Source organism: Asterias amurensis, chromosome 1, assembly GCF_032118995.1.
Source record: "Asterias amurensis chromosome 1, ASM3211899v1".
In the NCBI taxonomy this organism is placed as follows: domain Eukaryota; kingdom Metazoa; phylum Echinodermata; class Asteroidea; order Forcipulatida; family Asteriidae; genus Asterias; species Asterias amurensis.
In genome coordinates, this window is record NC_092648.1 from 20,531,414 (window position 1) to 20,549,216 (window position 17,803).

Genomic DNA, 17,803 nt, shown 5'->3' on the forward strand with positions numbered 1-17,803 from the left:
ATTTGAATGATACCATATAGATACACAGTTTTACAAATCGACCCGTGGCGTTGATGAAATTGTAAACTGTACGCACAGCAGTGTAGTACACACGCACAGTATGCTGCAAATGGACTCGTGGAATGTAATTTTCATAAATCTGAAACAAATATAATGGATAATTTTAAAATTATGATAAAATCAGTAATGCTACATGAATGCTTTGTTTAGGTAATGACAGTCTTTGATTGGTCTAATTTGAATTATACCGTATTGATAAACAGATTTACATATCGACCCGTGGCGTTGATGAAATCTTAAACTGTACGCACAGCGGTGTAATACACGCGCACAGTATGCTGCAAAGGGACTCGTGGTGTGTAATTTTCAGAAATCTGAAATAAATATAACGGAGCTTTATAAAATAATAATTAAATCAGTAAGGCTACATGAATGCTTTGTTTAGGTAATGACAGTCTTTGATTGGTCTAATTTGAATGATAACCTATTGATAAACCGTTTTACAAATCGACCCGTGGCGTTGATGAAATTGTAAACTGTACGCAACAGCAGCGATGTACACAGATAAATTAGGCTGCAAAGGGACTCGCGGTGTGTACTTTTCAAAAATCTGAAATAAATATAACGGAGCTTTATAAAATTATGATAAAATCAGTAGTGCTACGTGAATGCTTTGTTTAGGTAATTACAGTCTTTGATTCCTCTAATTTGAATGATAACGTGTTGATAAACTGTTTTACAAATCGACCCGTGGCGTTGATGAAATCTTAAACTGTGCGAACAGCAGTGTAATACACGCGCACAGTATTCTACGAAGGGACTCGCGGTGTGTACTTTTAAAAAATCTGAAATAAATATAACGGAGCTTTATAAAATTATGATAAAATCAGTAATGCTACATGAATCCTTTGTTTAGGGAATGGCAGTCTTTGATTGGTTTAATTTGATTGATACCATATAGATAAACCGTTTTACAAATCGACCCGTGGCGTTGATGAAATTGTAAACTGTGCGCACAGCAGTGTAGTACACACGCACAGTATGCTGCAAATGGACTCGTGGAATGTAATTTTCATAAATCTGAAACAAATATAATGGAGAATTTTAAAATTATGATAAAATCAGTAATGCTACATGAATGCTTTTTTTAGGTAATGACAGTCTTTGATTGGTCTAATTTGAATTATACCGTATTGATAAACCGATTTACTTATCGACCCGTGGCGTTGATGACATCTTAAACTGTGCGCACAGCAGTGTAATACACGCGCACAGTATGCTGCAAAGGGACTCGTGGTGTGTAATTTTCAGAAATCTGAAATAAATATAACGGAGCTTTATAAAATAATAATAAAATCAGTAATGCTACATGAATGCTTTGTTTAGGTAATGACTGTCTTTGATTGGTCTAATTTGAATGATAACGTATTGATAAACCGTTTTACAAATCGACCCGTGGCGTTGATGAAATCTTAAACTGTGCGCACAGCGGTGAACGTTGTTTACACACGCACAGTAGCCTATGCTGCAAAGGGACTCGCGTGGTCTTTAATTTTTAAAAATCTCAAATAAATACAATGGAGCTTTATCAAACTATGATAAAATGAATTCTTAAACTGTACGCACGGCAAAGTGACTTGCCACAGTATATGAAGCAATTTAGGGGGACTCTCGGTCTTAAATATTAAAATCAGCAGAACTAGATGAATCTCTTGTGTACTGAAAGGGAATGGACCAGTCTTTTGATTGGCCTTAACTTAATTGATAACGTACGTTTGTGTTGAGAAGTTTTGCAACGTGGAGAGTGATACGTATGTACCCCTGCAGTGGGTCCCATCCACTCGCAACACGAGAAATGCTGCACGGACTTGGTCAAGTCTAAAAGCGTTCTTAACAGTGTGGTTATTTCGGATCCTTTTCACGTGTAACGATCGACTCCTGGCGTTTGGAAACTAACATCTACCATTTGGCAAGTTGACCCCACTTAAGAAGGGAGAATGCTATTGATGCCTGTAACCAAGACTACAACTTGACACCTCACACTTGAGACTCAGATAGTGATGCCTTAGGACCAAGAATGAGAATTTTGAGGTCTGAGACGGAGACCTCAAGGTCTGCAACATAAACTCAAGACCTTGAAGACTGTACCTCAGAGGCCTGCAATACAGACTTAGACTTCATGGTCTGACACAGAGATCTTTAGAACTGAGACTGAAATTCAATGAATGGACAAACCACATAAAACAAACATGCTCAGTGCGTCAAACTTCACACAGTGCAGCATCCTAATAGTACACCAATCCCATCTGAATGCTTTTGAACTGGAAATTATCTTAACTGCGCTCCAGGAAAACTGCTTGTTTGCACACTATTTAAAAAGCATGGTAGTTTCTTTGTATAATATAAAGCTTGGTTTAATTTCAAGTGATTGGTTTGCATTTGCAGTATTCAAGCAGTTATGCTGCAACTGGGTAATTAAAAGATTTGTGCATGAGTAATACTTTGATCATTTTTTGATGATCAGCCTGGTTTGGGGTTGAGGGGAGGAGGGGGAGGGGTTAAGGATGCTTTGCATGGTGTCTAAAAGGAAAATGGCAGTAGCACCAAACAATTACCTCTTTTATGTGGGAAAGTGGCTAGGGAGAAATTCTCACAGAGCTGGAGAACACCAGACATACCGGTTCGCATTAATGTGACTTTACCGTGCGGAGAATTTTGATTGACAGAAGAACAGGTACTGTGCTTGTACCTAGGTATATTTTGCAGAATTGTAGAGGATAGAACTTTCAGCGACCTTCCTTTTTTTTTTGTATTTGCTCTTTAAATTAGTCCTGGCATGAAGACTTTTTGTGTGTATTTACACCAAAGATAATTCTATGGTGCTGCACTGAATATCTGGGAGAAGGGGTGGGGGGAGGGAGTGTAATTCTGTGACTAGCGAGGTAGGAATCTTGTAAGGATTGGTGTACCATCTTAATGTGATCACCCACTCACCTTTAACAATCATGCTTTCCACAGCAGCTGTAAAGTGTAATAAGCAAGGATGGGAGAGAAACCATGGGTTAATATGGCAAAGCTTTAAAATAGAAACCCCCCTGGGTGTCTATCACCATGTCTCTCACCATGTCCGCCACCATGTATGGATGCATGTACATGGGAGTATGGATATGAGGGTTTGTCATAGTAATGTATATGTTCACATGTGTGTTTGTAACTTGTCAAAATTGTGATCTTAAGTTTAAATGTTTTTAACAAAACTGAAATTACATATTTGAAGCAACAAGTGTTTGTGATATAAGAAAATGTCTAACAGAAAGAATTGACTTCATCCATCTCAATCAAATACCTACTTAAAATTCAAGATTCCAAATAACTTTTTTGAAAACACTTCTTTCCTAATAAAATTGTTAACAAATAGTTTTGTTTGAAGTATGTGAATATTGGAAGCGTTGCCAAAGCTACAGAAAATGCAGGATCCTGTCTTGATTTAACAAAAGGGCAAGAATACTAGTATGTGCATTTTTTGCATTGTCAAATGCTGTACCTTATATTGATTCAAAGAGAGTAAGTACATAAGAGGCAGAAGTGTAGTCAACATTACTAATGTTGCAACTATCTTGATTCAGAAAAGGAAAGGCATACCGGTAGCGACAGTTTTGCCAACACAGTCAAATTGTATCTTTTCTTGGCTCAACATTAAGACAGAAGCATTGTCAACATTTCGCAATGTTGTATTTTTGTTTGTATTCAAAGCAAAAATCATAAAATAGAAGTAGTGATTCCAACAATGCTAATATTGTACCATTCAAGGTGATTACACATACCCTTCGCTACATGATCAATTCTGTACTCAAACTTCAACTTCAATCATTTCAAATAACAAAATTAAGCAATTTCAATGATTGCACAGCATATTTGGCAAAGACTTGAATAAAATGTACACTTCCAACACCTAGTTACATTTTTCATTTGACAGTCGAAATCAGTTTTAAAAGATGAATCACGAAAGAGGTTAAAAACTAATGAGCTACCACAGAAGAAATTTCTATTCTTGTCTACAGTGTTACAAAGAGTCAGATGTAGATAGCACATTTTCTTTTCAAAGAAATAGTTATGAAGAATGTGTTTGTTTATTTTCAGAGGAAAGATGTTGACAGCATTGTTTATATGTAAACATTGTTGTGACAGTTGAAAGTGATATGACTGGACCCCACCACCAAGCCGTTAGTATATCAGCCACCTTATATGAGATTTACCACAGAGACAATAAAAGGGCTGTAGAACTGTTATCATATTTAGTAACTCATTCTTCTCTCAATCCCCTTTGTGGTTGTTGTGGTTACTTCTAAAAACCACCTCCCACTTGTTACAAAAAATACAGTTTGATAATACTTAACCACTGCTTTTTGACTCACACGGTCCAGAAATACTGTTTTGGGGAAATTTAAAGTATGGTGTGAATTGATTTCAACTTTCAGAGTCAGAGTGGATTGAAATAGCTTTTTTTGCATTTAGGGCTTACATCAACCCTCGCCACATCCACAAACCACAAATATATATAGATGCAAATATTGAACCCTGTGGTTGACCAGATTGTCCAACATTGTAATTATGCACAGCGACTACACAGCCCTTTTACATCACAATAACACGATACCTGATACGAACAAAGAGGAAAGTTACACATCGCAACCAGTAGTGATAACAGAGTGTTAACAGAGTCAAGACAGAATGACCCAGAGAGAAAGAAAACAAAGCCAGCGATCCAAGTCAGTTGAGAAGAATAGTAGTAACATGAAAACAGCTTTATGTCTACTTTCAAAAACAAGTCACTCATAAACTGTATTATTTTGTTATCAATAGTGTTTTGTTATAATCACAGATTGATTTCTCAACCAAAAAATAAATACACAAATTTTCTTTTGATATACTTATCAACCATTATATTATTGGAAATGGAAAAAAAAAACAAGTTAATCAAATATTGTGTCAGTTTATTAAAAAAAGTATTATTTTTATGATTAATCTGCTGGAAGAAAAGTGAGATTTTAACCAAGCACACCAACCAACCAAAAAAAAATCGTACTGTTAGCTAATTCTCTAGGTTGACCTTTGACATACCTTTGACCTGTTTTTGACCTCTCATGAGCTTGCCCATAGGTTCTGAGTTGCGTCGTTTCTGTCGTCTTCTAGACTTCCTCTCTTTCTTCTCTCGAGCTTGCTCCTCCTGTTCTGTCTGACTTTCTTTGTCCGACTCGGTCTTTGCTGACATGGCTAGAATTTAAAAAGAGACATGACATTTGGTTCACATGTTTTCAGTTTCCACCAAAACAAACCTGTTTACAGTAACAAATTACCCCCCCCCCCCTAAAAAAAAATTAAAAATTACATAAAAAGACAAATCTTATTTACTTCCAGTAGCAAAAAATGCAAGTTTGGACTTTCAAATGGGTTGATAACAAATTATAAATAAACAAATCTTCAAACCCAAATTCTAAAATTGAAAAATTTCTCTGAAGAACCAGTTCTAAACTTTTGTGGAAAATCTGTATCACACACCAACACACACCATGGCTAACTGCAAGAAGCTGGTGCTGAAGTAAAAAATAAAACTATGCACATTTTAACCAGAAAATAATTAAACCAGAAAAATTAACAAAGATGTTAACCACGGCCCTAAAACCTGTGAAAAAGATCAGGGAAGGCTAAGTGAGTTCTTGCTACGCAAATAAATTAACGCTCAGTCTAAGCTGATTTCCAATTGAGGGCCCAAGAAATTTCGCCTAAAAGTGACTACACATGAAATATGAACCAGGCTTAAGCCCCTGACTCTGTGGGAAGTTCTCTAATTTCTAGAACCCATGGACCATCAATCTGTGTCTAATTAAGTCAGATTGATGTTTGGATCATGGAGTTAAGATGGAATCCGTTACCCAGGTACAACCACTCAATTATAGCAAGACATCAAGACGGCAAGTACCATCTTGTCCATTTATAGGTCTCTCTTTCTCATCACCCGCCTATGATTGGCCCCATGTGTGCGTAAATCCAGGGGAGGGCTTTATCTTAATGCTACTAATGCAACTGGATGACTGCTTCAGTTGTTGTTTAGCTTGATCACACTAGCAGGGATGTATGATAGGCTGAACTGCGAGCTCAAAACATGACAGCTTGAGAGAGCACACAATGATCTTTGGTTTTAAAACCCCTACTCTGCAAGCGTGGGAATTCTATATATGGTTTTATCTTCATGTTTTATTGGAATTTGATCTAAATGAATGGGGAAAAAAAGAAGAAAAAAAAAGTGCATAATTATATTATTTTTTTGAGTGGAAAAAATTAATTGGATTTCCGGTGAAAAAAATGAAGGAATTACATCCCTGTACTAGAGTACTTACTGCTCTTCAGAATCAGATCTTTGACCTTGGTGGGTATGGTGCTTCCGTAGTTCTCCAGGATCAGCCTCTTGATCTCGTGGGTCCAGAGTTTCTTCTGGTCAACGTTGCGAGCCTGGCCAAAGGAGAATCCAAGAGCAATTTTAAGCAAAAAATAAATACAGACTCAAGAAAACCTTAACAGACCTTGTTGAATCCCACCCAAGTAAAATGCAGAACTCAAGGAAAGACTGAGTGTACAGTGCCATGAGACAATGGTGTAAGGGTAAAACCCAACTTATAAATAGCTGTATATTTGAAACAATGGAATTGTAGACTCTCTGAATGTTTTTTCCTGTTCTGAGGTAGCCTTGCTCAAGGCAGTCGAATTATTCACTCCGAAAAAAGACCGCCGCTGTATAAAAACCCACCCGTATTCACTGTGCGTAACATCACTATCCGCATGCGTCAGCCGTTAGGCCGACAGCCTTGTAGGGTCTGTGTTGAAGCCACTGACCTCATTACTATAATAAGCGAAGAGTTCCTACGGTCAGCTCATTACCATAATGCCCGCGAAAGACGAGACATGTTTACATCACACACGAGCATGATAGGGTCCAAAGTTCGTGATAAGGGAAGTGCGTGATTGGACGTCAAAATGAATAATTCATTTGCCTCACATCCTGTGTTGTCTGATAGGTCTGACGAAAGATATACATATTCATGGGCTGCATACTAGCATATCCGAGAGCCCCCCCAATTTTTTCCACTAGTGGAAATTTTTCAATACAACACATTAAACCCGGAAGTTACAGACCCGACAAGGCTGTCGGCCTGACGGCCTCCGCATGCGGTTGGTGGTACGAGTGCGGATGACTTGTGTGCACAGTAGTCGTACGATGTGACAGTGTGTATACGGGTGGGTCATGCGGTGTGATCGCACGCACAGGGTATACGGGTGGGTTTACAGCGGCGTCTTTTCGGAGCGAATAATGCGACTGCCTTGAGCAAGGCTAGCTCTGAGGTTATCTAATCTCGACAGAAACTGAACTAATTTTCCAGGGGGAATAAACAAGCGTCTTACATTAAGGAAACAGGTCAGGAGGATCGAGTACATGGTAATATAGGCAAACACGTAAATCAATCACTAGTCTGTGCTTTTAATGTGAAGACGGCTCCATAAGAATAGTCTGGCTCCTGTCTCCCAGGAGGACCTATTGCTTCCTGTCTACAAATCACTCTCAATGTGCGTCATTCCTATGTCAAATCTATAATGATATACAGCGATCCTTTGCCATAAAGCGTCTCCCCGCCCCGGACACATTCATGTTTCCCCTTTCAGTTCCTCTGGAACGATAGCCCTCACCCCCATGCGCACGATCAATGAGGGCGCTCTTTAATGATATTGGCAACCTGTTAACACCAATGATGAGCTTATCATAAGAAATATCCTTGCGGTGACACCGTAGATAAATCTCTCTTGAGAGATGGTGGTTCTGAGGAGAACTGGAGGACTCAATGTTTCAGACAGTATACTCTGCCTGTCGCCAGAAAACTTATCCCTGGCTGGTCCAATCAGAAGTACCACTATCGCCCAGTTACCATGGTAATTTTTTCTCACAATGAACACCACATGGTTTCAATCCAAGCCATACACATACATAGCTTCCAAGTACTTCAAAAAAAATCAAGAGGAAAATTGTTTGGGATTTGGTCCACGGACCTTCTGCAGACATAAGCAGGGCCCAATTTCAAAGAGCTGCTTAAGCAGAAAATATTGCTCAACACATTTCTGCTAAGCATAAATGAGCAGGATACCAGTCACAAATTGTACATGCGACATGGTAGTTTGGCTGCAAGGACAGTTTGCACAACAAATGTTGAGAACGAGGGCTGGGGACTGAGGTATGGGGGAAAGGATGAAAAAGCCATATGGGGTGAAAATGAAGGGCGATGAGAGAGAGAGAGGGGGGGGGGGGTACAGGAACAGGGCCCCCCCCCCCACAGGAAAGATTCTCTTGGCTAGACTTACCAGGATGGTGTACTGTATACTAGGATTGTTGAATGGTATCACATTGAAGCCCAGCGGCTCCTTCTGTAAGCTCTCAATCAACATCAGGTTATTACACTGTAGGGGTTGGGAGGCAAACAACACAATCAAGATACACTTGTTGTAATGGAACACTCACACTTGAACCCTGTCAGAATTTCATGACAACCCCCCCCCCCCTAGCGCTTTGGTAAAATCCTTCAAAAATAAAACACTACAGCCACACATACATGCTGAAAATTAATTGTGTTTACATGTTAAACATAAACACTGCATTTTTTTTTGGGTTTGAAGTTGGTGTCAAAATTTGAAGAGTGAGATCCACATTATTTATGATGCTCTGAGCAGACATTTTGTTATGTCTAGATTTATTATTTTCGGGGGAGGGGGGGCCAATGTTTTGAGGCACCGATTTCATCAAGGAGAGGTCGCTTACGGGTATGTGGGTCTTGACGCTGATCAATGTGTCTTCTCTTTTCTTGCCGATCAGTAACACCTTCTCAAATAAGTAGAGGTAGCGTTCTGCCCGAGCACCTTGCATCCGGAATATATCCTTCGGGATTAAAAGAAAAGTTAAATACATATTACAAAGTGTATAAATAATATAACAGAAATCATGGAGTGATGAACATAAAACATTTCAGGTTGGCTGTGTTACTGCCATGCAGGGCTTGAAGTTTACACTGAACCACAGGCCCGAGGCCAGTGATTTTAGCGATGGACCAGTAAACTCATGAATGAACAAGTCCGCGGTCTCGTGTGTTTCAATTGAGTAGGCCTAATACCACCTCACCATGCATCTTCATTCATTTGGATTTTTTGTAAATGTTTTCTTTGAGCTATTCAGACCATGTACAGACCCTACGGTCTTATGGAATTTTACCCTCAATTCAAGCCCCGTCATGGGAACATACTGTAGTTTAGGGCGATAAAAACAGAATAAAAATCTTCTGGTATTGTTTTTCTAGCTTTTTTATATATTTAAAAACCCCACCTATTTGCTTAACAAAGAAATAATTATATTTTACCAAAAGTTTTCACAAAGATAAATAAATAAGAACTAGTCCTAGGAGTTATTAAACTTAAAGCTAGTCTTATTAGGACGAGTTTCTAACTTGAGATAAGACTAGTTTTACCTCAATCCACCCCAGTAATGCTAACGTGATTCCCGATTAAAATGAATACAAAGAGCCGTCTTAAAACATTCTGTCACCCCTGGTTGAACCCACAATGAAGACCTCTCTGCCAACCATGATTTGTGTTGAGTAGTTCAAGTGGGCATAGCATTAGGTAATACAAACACCTCTTCATAAAGGTGATGTAGGGTTATGTGGTAGTAAGTAGGCTGACAAAGGGAGGTTTAGACACTATGATTGAAAAAAGAAAAGTTTCTATCAACTTCTTCGGCTGTACATATTTTTGTTTGCCCCGCACCACAGCTGGGGCCGATTTCATAGAGCTGCGTAAGCACAACAACATTAAGCTAACCAGAATAAGGTTACCAGCCAAAATACCATTCCGCATGTTCCATCTGTGACTGGTATCCTGCTGACTTTTGCTAAGCAGAAAATTATTTAAGCAATATTTTCTGCTTTTAAGCAGCTCTATGAAAAGAGTTGGGCCCAGGTCTATTACATGTATTGCATTACAGCAGGTATATATCTGCACTCACACACACACACCACTCGGCAAAGTGCTAGTTCTCAAAGACAAATTGGGGCATAGCTGTTTGGTTATCCCAGCCTCAGTTTGGGAACACTGATTTGCGAGGACAAGAAACAAAGTGGCTGCTCTTTAAATGTCATTCTTGTGCAGCTACAAAATAGTTCAAATAAACTTTGAACAAAATGACCAGTGTATGAACAACCATGTCGGAAGAACCATTGAACAACCCAAGGTCACTCATAGTTACTATTAAAAACAAGTTATAACCTATAATGTACGCTCTTTTGTTGTAACAGGTCAAAAGAAACAGTTTGTACACAAAAACAGTACTGATTACTCCAGAAAATCTGACAACAATGGAACGCACTGGGAGTCCAGCCACCATGTAATATAAACAACAGGGTGTGCCCTGTGTTTGCATGGGTGCAAAAAAACACAAACTAATTTTGGTCAAGCTGGTTTTTGTTTTTCCGGTCAGCTCAACAAACTTAATTTCAGATGAACCTCAACTTTTTGGGTCGGCTTAGGACTGACAGGTGCTTAGGTTCTTACCTCTAGAACTAGGTCACCACTTGACATCAGGTCACCCTGTAAGATTTAACAAGAACATGGGAAATGGTTTTGTTATTAGATGATAAGACTTTATACGATTGTTGAGTTAACAGTTTGCAGGTATAAATACTGACAGTTTAAAAACAGTTGAAAAGCGTGAGCTTCCACTTTTCATGATGTTATTGTAAACCAATTGAGAAGTATTAATGCTATTTTTGGGAGTCCATCACAGGCATGTTTAAAGACACAAATAGATTTCCAAAAGTATTTTGGTCGACAAACACCTAAGGGGTTTTCAAGCAGCGTAAACATTTAGTGAAGGTCATGAGATTCTGAATAGCAATGCATCAAGACGGGAAAATACTGGGAAGGAAAACGGAATGGGTATTAAGGATTGGGGGCTGCATAGGAGAAATGGAAGTGAATATAGCTGGTAATACTCTGCTCTAGAATTGCAAAATCTTTTTCCCAGATGCTAATTTCCATCTATTAAATATAGCTGAAGTTCTCCTTTGTTCCTCTTTGAAATGTTCCATAAGCTCATTTGAAGTCACACTAGGCTTACTCTACAGAACATTAGAGAAATATTGTTTAGAATACTGCAGTTTGGTTTGCATTGCACCATGGTTTGATCTGATGAAGGAAAAGCCTAGTAATAGGGCATGTCCACAGCAAGGACATCTAATTTGACTGCTTTTGACATATGGTTTGATTTAGCCTAAGCGCTGGTGCAGAACAATTGGATAATCAGAGAGTAACTGGAAGCAGGGTCTGTTGTGGTAGGGAGATTGGAGGATGGATGGAGGGTCGAGAGCGAAGACCAGCGCTGCCGTGGTATGGTGCCCTCCTCCAGGCTCAAGATGAGGATGAGCATTGGCAAGATTCTTGGGCCAATAGTTGAAATGCCATGGACTCTATCTCTTCCATGGACCCACGGAGAGATGAATTTAACTCATGGCTTGGAAACTATGCATCACAGCAGGGCTGCTCCTGCCGGGATGTAACATGGATGTTAAGCTGGGGGTATTTGGGAAGATTGATCTCAGTCGGGGGAATACAGGGCATCTTTCTTTAAAACTTCAAAAAAATTTGCATACTTCTTCGTACAAATAACAGACAATATTGCCCCCAAAGAAACCAAAACAGAAGAAAATCATATCCTTTAAAATAATAGATCAAGGAACAAAATCATTTGAGTATTTGACATATAATATGTGATGAAATAAACAAAATTTAAAACCTGAACATAGTAATTTGTTAGCTATTCTCCCGCACCAGCGTGTCTACCTTTAAGTTATGTACACATATCCCAAGCATACGTGTGCCTCCTGACCGAAAGTGACCAAGAACTAGTTGTGTACTTATCCTCATAAAAATATCCCCATGCCTTTTTCACTGTTGATAAAAAAGGCAGAGTGTTGTTTTCTGAAACCTTGACCTTAAAGGATTAGAGAAATAGAAGCGCCCGAGGTGTTGGAATCGTCAGGTTTATGCAGGATCGGAATGTTCAAGGTATGAATAAGTGTGGAAGCAGAAGTAATGGCATTGTCCTATCAGTCACTAATCTGTTTTATCCAGGAGGTTTCTCTAGCACCGGTGTCCAAAAAAAACGGAAATAACAATAACAATAAACCGTTCTTGTAAAGCGCATTGCACTCGGAGTCCCAATGCACTATACAAATGGTGAAGGTTCTGGTCCCAAATGGAATTGGGCAGGAGAGTTCTTGAGGTTGAAAACATTAATGCCTAGTGAAGCCTTATACTATATAGCGAAGGTGAGCCTGTACTGGAGGAAATGATAATTCTCTGTCACGCCTCGTTTGTGCTAAGCAGTGCATGTCACAACCTTATAAACCTACTTGAATGTCATTGTTACTAATGTATTGGTTATATTATGGTTCTATCCCACTGTTTGTAAAGAATGCTGGCTTCGAATAGAAGGAAAAAGGTACACATGGTGTCGGTGTATCTGCAAACATCCGCTGCAAAATTCTAGTGAATTGTGAATATTTGTTTTCCTTATCTCTAAGAGGCAGTGTATACTTTTGGTAATTGTCAAAGACCAGTATCCTCATTTGCTGTATCCCAACATGAGCATAAAATAACAAATCTGTGAAAATTTGGGCTCAATTGGTCATCAAAGTTGCAAGAAAATAATAATGTATCTGCCTTCTGAAAGCAAACAATATTGTGCTTTCAGAAGGCAGATACATTCAAAATTTTGTGGGTGAAAAATAACCTCTTCTAGAAAACTGAACGACTTTTAAGGAGCAACTTAAAAGTTGTTATGGTCATTATAGAGTAACAACAAGGAGTATACACTGTCTTCAAGAAGGGAGATTCGCTTGACGGGGATCTGTCATCCTTCGATACATGGAAATGGATAATAGTGATTGAACATTGGCTTGGCAGCGTCAACATTCTTCATTCTATCTATGAAAGAAACCCAAAGAAAACCTCAGGAATGTACCAGCAGCTCTGAAACGGTTTCCATGCTCAAATCCTTGAAGCAGCTCTTTCAGAAACAGCCAAATGAACGATTGGAAATGACCGACGAGTGTTTGTCAAGGCACGAGCAAATCTAATAACCAGGGCCAAGGAATTTTAAGCCAATCAAATACTTCCCCTTATTTTTGTGAAATCAATTGACGATCACATACCTCAAAAATTTGGGGGGAGGGACCCTGAAATATCTAAGTGAAAAATCACCATTTTCGCTAGAATGAATATACAAGAAATGCTTAAAGTTTTGAAAAAAACCTAGCCTGAAATGGAGTTTAATGAATGAATTTATAAATATTTTTGAGGAAAAAAACTAATCTCGGAAAAAGATTTGATACATTTATGTCCTGATTCCGTCTTTCTACAAAGCTCTACTGACGAGAACACTTCTTCAACATCAAATTTGATCCGCGCAATCTTTCAGGTAGTAATTTGATTTTTGGGGTTGATCAAAGAATTGACTAGAGTGGGATTCGAACCAACAACCTCCGGATTAAAGTGTCGGCGCTCTACCAACTGAGCTATCTAGCCCTATATTGGTGGTGTCCCTAATAATTTGATAAGGTAATAATTTGATAATTTGCCACCGAAGGTGTTTCATTAATGTTGAACTTTCCCTTTAAATGAACACCACCAAGCAAGCACACCTCATCTGCACAACTCATTCAAACCAATCTGAACACATCCTGGCCGCAATAATCTGTTGCCATGATTTTTTTAACTATGTGATAATGTTGATTTGGACTGCATTGCACTTTGGTATTTACAAATCCAGCTGTTTCACGTCCACGGCGTCTGGGTCGCACGTGGGTATATGGCACTGTGATTCACTGCTCAAACTAATTGTGACATAAGGGGGGGCTCTATATCCAAGACGCCAAAGCGCCTCAGGTCCCGGTCAGGTTTGGTCACATGAAGGCAGGACTCCAAACTGTGTTGATTTTATACCCAATTACGTGTCATATGACATGTATGTGGAACAGTTTTAGGTCCGTCCGTTAGACAAAGACTCTGAAGCACAAGCTTGGTTTCTTTAGGTTGAAAAAAAAAGAACCAAAGTCAACCACGACCTGGTGCTAGGCAAATCCACCAAGATATTTGAGACTCTTGTTCTATACCTCCATGGTTAGACTTGGACGGAACGATCAAGAACACTAAGCAGACTTATTAGACATGAGATGAAGCACGTGTACATTAACCATCAGATGGAAGAACATTTGATTAAGGATAGTTCATGCCAGATGTCATACACCTGGAAAGAATTTATCCCTTTTTCTTCTCTACAGATTACGGTCTTCTAGCCATGCCCATGATATATGCGGTTTGTCTGACGAATTCTAAAAATATCACTTAATTGCTACCCTATATTTGTGTTGTACCTTTTTCGTGTTTGTTCACTTGTTTTACTCTTTTCTTACTAACAATCACCATAGCCCAATTCATACTTCACATAAAATGCAAAATAGAGAATTTCTTTGTGTCACAATGGGAAAACATCGCATACCTAATTGTTTGCATCACATAATTCGCTTTACTCTGCTTTCACGTATCGTATGAACCAGGCTTCACCAACAGTAACATTTTCAAATAAGTAGGATTTAAAACTTTGCACATGGTGGAATTACGATCTAGTAATGTTTGCGGTAACACGATGTAAAGAAAATCTCTAATTGAGTTGAGGTGGTTCTGGTTTCTTTTCGAATAGTTTATTCTTTCTCTAGTTATATCATTACCTCCCAGCCAATCAGCTGGCTCTGTATCTCCTGTACGTGGACAGACGCTTCATGCTTGCGTTTCATCTCGTTGATGTAGCGAGCAATGTCCGTCATACAATCTAGCGTATCTCCTATGGTGTCGTAACCATCGTCGTCTTTATTAAAATGTTTGTACATGTCCTGCAAGAAGCAACAAAATGATCAGACGGTTAATTAATTTGGCATACAACAATGGCATCTGATAGACCCCTTGCATAACGCGAAACGCTACAGGGAAGCTGAGGTCACGCACAAAGAACGGCCATAGTCCAATCTTTTGCCTTCTTTGACTTCAGTGAGGGCGCTTTTTGGCCCTAGTGAGGGCACTTTTTGGCCCCAGTGAGGGCGCTTATTGAGCATGTGACATCACATGCAAGAGATTTATTGCCAGAATGACAAAATGAAAAAAAAATTGTTCTCTTCTTCGGGGTAATGGAAAAGAAAATGATACATAGATAGAGCGGTAAATTCAAATGGAAGCTCATATAGCTTTAGGTATAACCAAATATTACAAAGTGAGAACCCACACACAAAAATAATGAAGTAGTATTAAAGACACTGGACACTATTGGTAATTGTCAAAGACCAGTCTTCTCACTTGCTGTATCTCAACATAAGCATAAAATAACAAACCTGTGAAAATTTGAGCTCAATCGGTCATCGAAGTTGAAAGATAATAGTGAAAGAAAAAACACCCTTGTCACACGAAAGTTGTGTGCTTTCAGATGCTTGATTTCGAGACCTCAAAATTCTAAATCTGAGGTCTGGAAATCAAATTCATGAAAAAATACTTCTTTCTCAAAAGCTAGTTTGCTTCAGAGGAAGCCGTTTCTCACAATGTTTTATACCACCAACCTCTCCCCATTACTCGTTACCAAGTAAGGTTTTATGCTAATAATTATTTTGAGTAATTACCAATAATGTCCACTGCCTTTAATAGATATAATAATACACCGAAAGTCAATTTTTCTGTCCCCCTTTAACAAAATGGAAAACAAAATATTAATAAAATCAAACTATTCTACCCATTTTTAGAAGACAAAGAGCAAATGTCAACCATATGTACACATTGGATCAATAGTGACCCAGCGAGACAAGGCCAGAGTCAAGCAATACCCCCACAGTGGGAGTCCAACGAGTAAAATGACATAGTCACTTGAGTTTCACTTCGCAACATGTGAAACGTATCACGCCTGACTGCTCTAAGGTGACTGTGGGGTTCAACAAGAAAAATGGGAGTGTAGTTTTTTTATTTATGATAAACTGGACCCTGGGGGTGAATTACAGTGACTGGCATTTACTAATTTGTCTCGCTACATATTTGTGCATAGAAAATAAACCCAACTCATAATGTTTACTCTCGGAGGCGCGGCAATTGTTTTGGGAGTTTTTTGTTATTTTTTTTAGCAAAGTGGAGGGTACATGTAAAAAAAAACTTTGCTGGTACAAAAGCTGTGCGGTAAAGAATGCCAGGATAAACAGCAATATGTTTATAAAGCCTTTCCGAGTTCCAAGTACAGCAGTATTGATAACAAAATTTGTATAGATATCCGTTGTGCATCAGAAGATTCATTGATGGACGGGAACCAGTCATGTGTTTAATCCGCCTTCTAGGTTTCACGGAAAAAATCATTGGAATTTCAAATTAGACAACTCTTTTTGTGAAAATCTTGTATAGGCCTAAAGGTTACATTTTTTTAAGCTACAGCTTTGTATTCTGCAGGCATTCAACTGCAACTTCACCAAAAAGGAAGAAATTACAAAATTCCAATTGTTTTGTATAGTGTTTTTCAAGTTTGAAACCAATAATATAAAAAGAGGAATTCAGCTGATCCAAGGACAAGTTGCATACATGATTCTGACGTTTTACTTTCCTTTCTCTTGATATTTACCAAATTTTATTTTAAAATAAGCAAGCATGGAAATTCATCTTTGAGAGGACAAGACCATTTGTGTTTTGCAAAGGGCTTGGCAAATTTTGAAGTCTATGTGAAACTTTTGAAGGGGCATAGCATTGAGCCGAAGACCATGGCAGCAGACTTCTACATGTATTTCAAGCCTGGAACATTGTTTGTACTTATCAAGTTCTAAAAGCCATTTTGAAAGTTTCAACAACGAACCCATGGTTCGACAGTCAGCACAAGGTGCTGGAAGTCTTGTTTACCAAGAAACCAAATCAGATCCATGACATACCCACAAATATTTCTACAATTTTGGAGAGTTTACAAATATTGCAAGTAGGCTACAACACAAAGTTGAACTGATGTATTTTGTTTACTTTCAATTTAGAAAAGAAAGTGCAACACCTTGACTTTCAAGTGTGTTTTCAAAAGTAGTTTCTTGGAATGGTGCCGTTATCAAGCAGGCAGAAAAAAAAAATATAGCACATTTTTGAACATGCTTTTTTAGGGAAAACTCATGTTTGTGGACGCCCACAAATGCACAGCATGCCTTCTAGGGCCTCTAGTTTTCAAGAAATACATCACAGCCTAGATTTACAGGCCCGAGTCTGTGTTTTTTTGAAAGGGCAAGGCAGTTTCCTTTAAACTAAATGGCCCTCTAAATGTAAACTGAAAAGTATTCTAACTTTGCAATATGGAGCGGAGAGAGTTTAACAATTCATTTGATGAGCTGCACCTTTAAGTGTAAAACCTTGAGTGAGAATTAAGTCAGATTATTGTAGAGAAACTGCAATCATCGGCTGAATGTATCCTACATATAGGAGCTGGTTCCTAAATGCTGCTTAGTAGGGAGTGTCACCAAAATGGCTGGCCCAAAATAAGCCAGTTATAACTTCATGACCTGGGTTCAGTTGGAGAGCACAGGCATATATTCCAAATAGGTAGTTGAAAAGTCAACAAAAGTACACCAAACTGTGTATTGCCATGTATGTAATCTGTGAGAAT

The 17,803-nt window shown here is 38.7% G+C and overlaps 1 protein-coding gene across 11 annotated transcripts in view; it reads right to left on the reverse strand.

Moving 5' to 3' along the window:
• LOC139938531 (uncharacterized) overlaps nt 1-17,803 on the reverse strand; it is an 81,922-nt gene that overhangs the window by 15,776 nt on the left and 48,343 nt on the right. For 10 of the 11 annotated variants that reach the window (XM_071934213.1, XM_071934135.1, XM_071934288.1 and 7 more), the window contains 7 exons: nt 14,877-15,038; nt 10,642-10,677; nt 8,861-8,977; nt 8,407-8,502; nt 6,399-6,510; nt 5,122-5,274; nt 2,995-3,021 (listed from right to left, as the gene is read on the reverse strand). In XM_071934213.1, the coding sequence (XP_071790314.1) occupies nt 2,995-3,021; nt 5,122-5,274; nt 6,399-6,510; nt 8,407-8,502; nt 8,861-8,977; nt 10,642-10,677; nt 14,877-15,038 (703 nt within the window). The remainder of the gene's footprint in view (nt 1-2,994; nt 3,022-5,121; nt 5,275-6,398; nt 6,511-8,406; nt 8,503-8,860; nt 8,978-10,641; nt 10,678-14,876; nt 15,039-17,803) is intronic. The other variant, XM_071934351.1, reaches the window with a different exon arrangement.